The 8,948-nt window shown below is 50.4% G+C and overlaps 2 protein-coding genes across 4 annotated transcripts in view; one reads left to right on the forward strand and one right to left on the reverse strand.

Annotated features, from left to right (window-relative positions):
- The window catches only part of LOC123094307 (multicopper oxidase LPR1 homolog 1-like), a 7,152-nt gene extending 5,573 nt beyond the window's left edge, over positions 1-1,579 (reverse strand). The window contains exon 1 of the mRNA XM_044516343.1: positions 1,278-1,579. The gene's annotated coding sequence lies outside the window, so the exon portion shown is untranslated. The remainder of the gene's footprint in view (positions 1-1,277) is intronic.
- A 785-nt stretch (positions 1,580-2,364) lies between these two features.
- Positions 2,365-6,961, forward strand: LOC100313965 (lipoxygenase 1). Of its 3 annotated transcripts, XM_044512126.1 has the most exons (8): positions 2,365-2,658; positions 3,007-3,299; positions 3,897-4,541; positions 4,944-5,051; positions 5,157-5,467; positions 5,597-5,860; positions 5,957-5,993; positions 6,114-6,961. In XM_044512126.1, the coding sequence occupies exons 1-8, from the start codon at positions 2,466-2,468 to the stop codon at positions 6,726-6,728; spliced, it is 2,466 nt and encodes an 821-aa protein (XP_044368061.1). In that variant the 5' UTR covers positions 2,365-2,465; the 3' UTR covers positions 6,729-6,961. The 3 variants fall into 3 exon arrangements, with proteins under 3 accessions (XP_044368061.1, XP_044368060.1, XP_044368062.1); XM_044512125.1 differs by having other exon boundaries at positions 2,366-2,658; positions 5,957-6,961; XM_044512127.1 differs by lacking the exon at positions 3,007-3,299 and having other exon boundaries at positions 2,416-2,658; positions 5,957-6,961.
- Positions 6,962-8,948: the final 1,987 nt, after the last annotated feature.

The raw sequence follows: 8,948 nt of genomic DNA on the forward strand, positions 1-8,948 counted from the left end.
AAAAGATGTCAGTATAATGCAATTTTTTTGCCATTTTTAAAATGAATTTTGGTGCCATTAAAAACGAGTAGTTAGCAAGTGCAACAACTAGCTGACACTTCAGTTCATTCAATTGATTGGGAACCAGAAGTATCGAAGCTGTGCATGGTATGTACTCCCTCCGTTCCAAAACAGATGACCCAACTTTGTACTAAAATTAGTACAAAGTTGAGTCATCTATTTTGGAACGGAGGGAGTATGTATAGTGCCGATAGATACATTCGTGTCTTTCGGGCAAAAAAAGAAAAAGAAAAAGATACAGTAGTGTAGATAGGCTCTTGGCCTAGTGCTTGTAGCGTGGCGTGTCTCTCTCCTCCGCCACTCCTGTTCAGTGCACGTTCGGTCCGGGGTCCAATTCATCCCACTATTCCTCAAAATTTTACTTATTTTTGCGGTGTCCTCCAAATTTTACTTATACTTTTATACTTTTGCTTGTCCGTAATTTAACCTATTTTAGCAGATTTTTTTAGAGCTAGCATGTTAATATGACTATATGAGCAAACAAAAATTCTCCAAAGAGATGTAAACATGCACATAAAATCTAGGGCACATCTAGTTATTGCACATCTAAGTGACTATATCAAGCATAAGATCAATGACATAGAAAAAGAAAATATTCACACGGATCTTCGCGTAACATCAGTGACATAGTAAGACTTAGATGTGCAATACTTATGACGCATCTAGTTGTGTTTCAGCAAAACCGTGAAATTTATGTATTGCTTTGACTGAAAGTGACACACCTTTCTGAAAAATCCAACCACACACGCCCACCTCCCCAGAGGCGGAGCCAGGATTTCTGAAAGCCTAGGGCTAAAATTAAGTGCCTAAAAAACACCAAATACCACGGATACTAATGCATATTAGAAGTACACAAATTCACATTACGAATGAAATATGAATTCATATTACCATGAGAGCAAATTTGATAAAACATGTTAGAACATTAACAAAGTGCATCATTCGAAGGTTGATACCAAATTAGTTAATTTGAGGTCATTCTTTCTTCAGAAATAATAAAGGGACGTGGACCTGTAAACATAAATCAAGTACTCAAGTATTTAAAATCAACAGACTGGACACAGACTAGATCATTTTTTCACGTGAAATTTAGCAAAATAAGATCGTATGAAATAAAGTTGACTAAAGTAGTAAAAAATTACATCACTAATTCATTGATTTAGGTTGATACAAAAGAAGTAGGGAAAATATATATGATACAACAAGCTAGAGATTACCTATCATGTCCAGCTGGTTGTGTAGATGGAGCAGAACGGAACATATAGCAAAACGGTTGGAGGGAGCTGCTCTAATGAGGCTACATGATCTGAGGTTCAGAACGCCGCCCGCCGGGCGTAGCTGCCCAGGTACGGGCGTCCGGCCGTCGAGTCGAGTAGCAGAGGCCCGAGGGGAATTGGCGGCGCAACATGAACGAGGGTTTTTTCTGACCGATCTGGCGAGATGCTTGGCGATTCCTTTTGGAGTGATCCTACGTCATGGGCTGGTGGCGATGGAGAAAGCTCTCTGTGGGTTGCATATGGGCTGAGGCATGGCTGGACGTCTGGGGCTGGGCCTTTATAAATGTGCACACATGAAAATTTCCTACTGGATATGTAGTTGCTAGTTGGGCCACACCTGGGGCTATAGCCCCAGTTGCCCCAGGCCCAATTCCGCCTCTGCACCTCCCTCAACTCGAAGATTCCAGGCAGCCACTGCCGCCAAGTAGCAATTCCCATAAAGACGTTTTCATCGACTGCGAGATGCCTGAGATGCGTCAATCTCAAGATATTATGGTGTTTTAATATCTCAAATGTGCACGTAGAAATAGGATATACCCGCTTGCGTTCGTAGAGATGAGTATGCGCGTGTCCGATTGGCCGCATACGACGGTTAGAAACCATACAAAACATTGTTCCAGCCCCATGCACGCACCGCTTGGCCACACGACGGAAGCGTCGCCGCTCTCTCTCTCTCTCGGTCGCCGGTCGCCGGTCGCGGACGCGTACGTTTGACCGCCAAATCCATCGGACGCAAAAATATGTCCTCGTCGCAGCGACGTACGCGATGCCCCATTCCTGGAGCTGGAGCGCGCCATGCGAAACACGAGCCGGGCGCGTTGCCGTCTGGCGCTGCGGGTATTCCGATCCGGTCGAGCCAGCCGCTACGCGCCGCGCGCAGCCGAAAACGACGGGCCGATGCATCCATCCCAACGAGCGCGCGGATATCTCCCACGCCATCCACGCAACAGTCAGGCCAAAAAAACTCCTGTACGAAGCTCCGTGCTAGCCGCGCTCTCTCGCCGCACCCCCACCCCCTATAAATTGGCCGGCCCGCGCGGCGACCTACTCACACACTCGCACAACACACAGCTCTCCACTGAAAAGCAGTACTAGTGCCATTGGAGCAGTGAAAGCGAGAAGGCCAAGATGATACTGGGCGGGCTCGTCGACAGCCTGACCGGCGCGAACAAGAGCGCACGGCTCAAGGGCACGGTGGTGCTCATGAGGAAGAACGTGCTGGACCTCAACGACTTCGGCGCCACCATCATGGACGGCATCGGCGAGTTCATCGGCAAGGGCGTCACCTGCCAGCTTATCAGCTCCACCCTCGTCGACCACGGTAAGCAGTGCACCATTCTCCTCTTCCTCCTCCTCCTCTCCTTGGTAGATATTTCTTTTGTGTTGTCGGCCATGGATGCATGGATGTATCTCGATCGGCTAAAGAATGATAGATAGATAGCCATGGTCGGTCGTCTTTAGCTGAGCATGGGCATGGAAAGAAGAGACGAGAGCATGGTGCGTGCACCAGAGCTTACAGAGCACCAGATGCTCCAGACAAAGCAATAGAACAAGCAAGGACACGTCGCCAAAAGCAACAAACACAACCTAAACTAAAGCACAAAGACGTAGCGATGAAAAAAGCATCGTGGGCAGATGCTCTAACCATGCGAGACCGTGCTCCGTGCAGACAACGGCGGGCGTGGGAAGGTGGGCGCGGAGGCGGAGCTGGAGCAGTGGGTGACGAGCCTGCCGTCGCTGACGACGGGGGAGTCCAAGTTCGGCCTCACCTTCGACTGGGAGGTGGAGAAGCTGGGCGTGCCGGGCGCCATCATCGTCAACAACCACCACAGCTCCGAGTTCCTGCTCAAGACCGTCACCCTCCACGACGTCCCCGGCCGCGGCAACCTCTCCTTCGTCGCCAACTCCTGGATCTACCCCGTTGGCAGCTACACCTACAGCCGCGTCTTCTTCGCCAACGATGTGAGTTGTGACTTGTGAGCCTTGCCTTTCCTCTCCTTTCCTTTTCACTGGCTTCCTCATTCATGGTCATTTAAGTCTTCTCTGAGATAAGATAAGATTAGTAGGTGCAGAATTTATTCCATGTTGGTAGAAAAAAGATATGGCTAGGTGCAGCAGAAGATTGAATGAATGTGGCACCGTGGTTGGTGAAGACAACTGCTGCCCTTGACTGACCTGCTGCTGGGTTCTTCCTTTGGGATAAGAACACCGAGCGAGACACGTACGTACGTGAGCTCAAACGAACCCATGGCTCCACCTCCATGACCTGATCCTTCCCTTGAAACGACCTAAGATAGTTACATGGCCGAGCCCAGAACAAACTTTTAAAAAGAGATGCTGCATAGTCATGATACAGTGACATAATAAAACACATGAAAGAAGAGGCGATTATTGCTCTAGTTGGCAAAGCAAAATAATCTACTAACTCTTGTGTAGTACTACTAGCTAGCAACATACGTACGGGAGTTCTTTTGTCATAAACAAGCGATCGATCGGCTTCCTGCAGGTTCAGTGCTCATCTAAAATGACAAATTTTTTGGTATGTGTACCTACGCGCAGACGTACCTGCCGAGCCAGATGCCAGCGGCGCTGAAGCCGTACCGCGACGACGAGCTCCGGAACCTGCGGGGCGACGACCGGCAGGGCCCCTACCAGGAGCACGACCGCGTCTACCGCTACGACGTCTACAACGACCTCGGCGAGGGCCGCCCCGTCCTCGGCGGCAGCGCCGAGCACCCCTATCCGCGCCGCGGCCGCACCGGGCGCAAGCCCAACGCCAACGACCCGAGCTTGGAGAGCCGGCTGTCGCTGCTGGAGCAGATCTACGTGCCGCGGGACGAGAAGTTCGGCCACCTCAAGACGTCCGACTTCCTGGGCTACTCCATCAAGGCCATCACGCAGGGCATCCTGCCGGCGGTGCGCACCTACGTCGACACCACCCCCGGCGAGTTCGACTCCTTCCAGGACATCATCAACCTCTACGAGGGCGGCATCAAGCTGCCCAACGTCCCCGCCCTCGAGGAGCTGCGCAAGCAGTTCCCGCTCCAGCTCATCAAGGACCTCCTCCCCGTGGGTGGCGACTCGCTGCTCAAGCTCCCCGTCCCCCACATCATCCAGGCGGACCAGCAGGCGTGGCGGACCGACGAGGAGTTCTCCCGGGAGGTCCTTGCCGGCGTCAACCCGGTCATGATCACGCGTCTCACGGTGAGTCAACAATAATTGAACAGTCTTACTAAAGGCCCGTTCGGAGGCTCTCCACTCCTCAACTCTCTCCCGGAGCGGCCGGAGCTTCAGTTTAAAATTATGGAGTGGCCGAAGAGGTACTCCGCAGATCCTTGTATTCTGCGGAGCTGGGCCAGTGCCGAACAGGGCCTAAGTCTCAGTCGATCTATATCCGACAGATCTTACATTAAGATTCTTTTCAGTTTTTCTTTTTCTTTTTTTGCATGTTATATCAAATTTGACTAAGACTTCATTAAATCTCGGTCGACAGAAACTTAGCCACACACCATAATTGAACGATGAATGAGTATGCTATCCATGGATCGAGAACCGAGAGGTGAGAGCGTGCCTGATCTTAATTTGTGTTGGGTGGCATGCATACAGGAGTTCCCGCCAAAAAGTAGTCTGGACCCTAGCAAGTTTGGTGACCACACCAGCACCGTCACGGCGGCGCACATCGAGAAAAACCTCGAAGGCCTCACCGTGCAGCAGGTAATAATACTACAATACACGAGTCGGCCAACCCATCGCGATCAACTGTGATTTGATGGAAGCAGGTGTAACTAATTTTGGCATGTTGCAACTTGTTGCATGCAGGCCCTTGAAAGCAACCGGTTGTACATCCTTGATCACCACGACCGGTTCATGCCGTTCCTCATCGACGTCAACAACCTGCCCGGCAACTTCATCTACGCCACGAGGACCCTCTTCTTCCTGCGCGGCGACGGCAGGCTCACGCCGCTCGCCATCGAGCTCAGCGAGCCTGTCATACAGGGCGGCCTCACCACCGCCAAGAGCAAGGTGTACACGCCGGTGCCGAGCGGCAGCGTCGAAGGATGGGTGTGGGAGTTCGCCAAGGCCTACGTCGCCGTCAACGACTCTGGGTGGCACCAGCTCGTCAGCCACTGGTACGTGCACTACGGACTAACCAAACAACTGAGAACAGTCTTACTAAGTCTCAGTCGATCTATATCCGACACTGACTCGGTGTGATTCAGTCAGTCGATGCACAACTGACCTATGATTGAAACGTGCAGGCTGAACACTCATGCGGTGATGGAGCCGTTTGTGATCTCGACGAACCGGCAGCTCAGCGTGACGCACCCGGTGCACAAGCTGCTGAGCCCGCACTACCGCGACACGATGACCATCAACGCGCTAGCGCGGCAGACGCTCATCAACGCCGGCGGCATCTTCGAGATGACGGTGTTCCCGGGCAAGTTCGCGTTGGGGATGTCGTCAGTGGTGTACAAGGACTGGAAGTTCACGGAGCAGGGCCTGCCCGACGATCTCATCAAGAGGTACGTACCAAGTATAATGTACTAATGAAACTGTGTTACAAATCATGCTTTTAGATGACTGACGACACATACGTGGTGCATAACAAAAAAATGCAGGGGCATGGCGGTGGAGGACCCGTCGAGCCCGTACAAGGTGAGGCTGCTGGTGTCTGACTACCCGTACGCGGCGGACGGGCTGGCGATCTGGCACGCCATCGAGCAGTACGTGAGCGAGTACCTGGCCATTTACTACCCGAACGATGGCGTGGTGCAGGGCGACGTGGAGCTGCAGGCGTGGTGGAAGGAGGTGCGCGAGGTGGGGCACGGCGACCTCAAGGTCGCGCCATGGTGGCCGAGGATGCAAGCCGTGGGCGAGCTGGCCAAGGCGTGCACCACCATCATCTGGATCGGGTCGGCGCTGCATGCGGCGGTCAACTTCGGGCAGTACCCCTACGCGGGGTTCCTCCCGAACCGGCCGACGGTGAGCCGGCGCCGCATGCCGGAGCCGGGGACCGAGCAGTACGCGGAGCTGGAGCGCGACCCGGAGCGGGCCTTCATCCACACCATCACTAGCCAGATCCAGACCATCATCGGCATCTCGCTGCTGGAGGTGCTGTCGAAGCACTCCTCCGACGAGCTCTACCTCGGGCAGCGTGACACGCCGGAGTGGACCTCGGACCCCAAGGCCCTGGAGGTGTTCAAGCGGTTCAGCGAGCGGCTAGTGGAGATCGAGAGCAAGGTGGTGGGCATGAACCACGACCCGCAGCTGTTGAACCGCAACGGTCCGGCCAAGTTCCCCTACATGTTGCTCTACCCCAACACCTCCGATCACAAGGGCGCCGCCGCCGGGCTCACCGCTAAGGGCATCCCCAACAGCATCTCCATCTGAGCATTCATTGCTACATACTGCACCGGCGCCAACCACGGCAAGGCGGCGGCCGACGTTCATAGTGATGAGTGCGAATAAAGAGTGTCGACACGTACGGGAACGGGAACATGTTGATAGACTGGTGCTGTGTATGTGACACTGTATGTGTGTGAGTTCATGTCAGCAACTGTTCGATCCTAAGCGTTAATCCTCATGCATTTGGCAATAAATGAAGCACATATGTTCCACTGAAACTACCCACATTGGAGTAACATAGATGGTAATATCACATATCTAGGTAAAATAGATGATGTGACAAGTAATGAAGAAAAAGAGACATGTGATAACATAGCTAGTTACTCATAGCATGAGTAACATCACACATACAAAGACAAATGAATTTACAACCTAATAAATGAAGTGTTGCATGACACCACATATGTTACTCCTCATTGCGACTAGTCTGACATTGTTTCAGCAGAAAGCATGATTGCTATTTGTGATCGCGAGACTTTTGAACTAGTATTGCTAATTAGTTACATGTATCGGTTGTCCACGTTCATTGATCAGTGGAGGAGCGAGCAAAATTTGACTGAGGAACTTGATGAGCCAACATATTGCGCATGTGCAACTGACATGTGTAGCATACATTTTCTTGCCATGTGGAAATGAAAAACATATGGGAGCTTGGCAGGTAAATCAGATCAACACACAACTTGGAGGTTGGCAGGGGGAGAGAGCGATGGTTCTTCCCAGCGTAGAGCCACTTGAAGAGCAAACTCAGCTAGAATGCTCCATTTTTTCTTTGTTTTGGTCATTAGAAGAGATGCCATGCTGGCCACTTGGAGCACGACGAGAAGAATCTGGGTCAGGACGGTACAACTCACAAGGTGTTGTCAGACTAGTCTGAGCCGTGAGGCTTTCAGTTGTCCGGTGGCCAGTTCAGCAAGCAAGAGGCAGTGCAGTGTGGCCAACACTGTTTACCAACGTGAAAAAGACAAAACTGACCATTTTAGTAAAGTTCAGCACAAAATAAACATATTTTATAAACATTTTATAAAACAGCCCTTTTGCATGACGCCGGAGTCCCGGGCGTCATACTAGACAGTCAAGGGCGCCATCCACCGACGCTGACCTGGCATGTCAGTCCACATACAATAGCATGACGCCCGTTGGCAAGGCGCCATGCTCGGTAGCCCTAGCACAGGGCACCATGCATGTGCATTCAAAATACTTACTCGATAGCTAAGCTTATTGATATTTCCTTGCTTAGAATATGTGCATGCAAGTACTTCCTCCGTTCCTAAATATAAGTTTTTGTAGAGATTCCATTAGGTGGACTACATACGGAGCAAAATGAATGAATCTAAACTTAAAATGCATCTATATACATCCGTATGTGGTTTATAATGAAATCTCTACAAAGACTTACATTTAGGAACGGAGGGGTACTTGCTAAGAAGCTAAGCTAGAGCAATAGAAAAACCAGGCGCGTACACAGTAGCAGCTAAGCTAGACCAAGAGCATCTACATCCAAACCTAGCTAATCCGGCCTCTTATGTGTCCACGGACGCGTCCGAGCATCTCTACATAGATGATCCAATTTATTTCTTAAATTCTACTACATCATCGGAAATCCCTTTTGGAGCTCGGGCTCCAGTGAGGCCTCCAAATTCAAATTTGAAATTTCATTGAAATTTGTATTTTTACATTTCAAAAAAATCTGAAAAAAAATTACGGATATACATGAAGGCATAATACACACGTGTGTAAATTTTCAGTTCAAAATTCATTGAAATGAGGGCTGTGCAAAAAATACAAATCTGGGACTGTTTAACACATGATACTATTCATGCTCCCAGGCCATAGATTTGTCTTTTTTGTACAGGTCGCAACTCAAGGTATTTCATCATGAATTTTTGCACACATGTGAGTTATATCCTTACATACACGCATATTTTTTTTCAGAATTTTTTGAACCATAAAAGTTTGAATTTGAATTTTTCAAAAATAAAGGCCTCCATGGAGCTCGGCCTCCAAAACGCCTTTCTCCTACATCATGCAACACACAAAAACTACGGACTACTACATTGCATAGATAAACTAGCCTACCTTACTTGTGGTTAGAGATATTGACGACGTCCTTGCCGGCAGTGTCGAACGGGTCGGCCTCCCGGTCATTGGTCGCCTCCCACTACAGACGGACAAGGACAAGCTGCAAGCAGATGGTGTTTGGGGGGG

Source organism: Triticum aestivum, chromosome 4B (assembly GCF_018294505.1).
Source record: "Triticum aestivum cultivar Chinese Spring chromosome 4B, IWGSC CS RefSeq v2.1, whole genome shotgun sequence".
Lineage (NCBI taxonomy): Eukaryota > Viridiplantae > Streptophyta > Magnoliopsida > Poales > Poaceae > Triticum > Triticum aestivum.

Coding starts and splice junctions, on each gene's coding strand:
- LOC100313965 (XM_044512125.1), top strand. CDS start 2,466: ATGATACTGGGCGGGCTCGTCGACAGCCTGACCGGCGCGAACAAGAGC. Junction 2,659..3,006: donor CTCCACCCTCGTCGACCACG/GTAAGCAGTGCA, acceptor TGCTCCGTGCAG/ACAACGGCGGGCGTGGGAAG. Junction 4,542..4,943: donor TCATGATCACGCGTCTCACG/GTGAGTCAACAA, acceptor GCATGCATACAG/GAGTTCCCGCCAAAAAGTAG.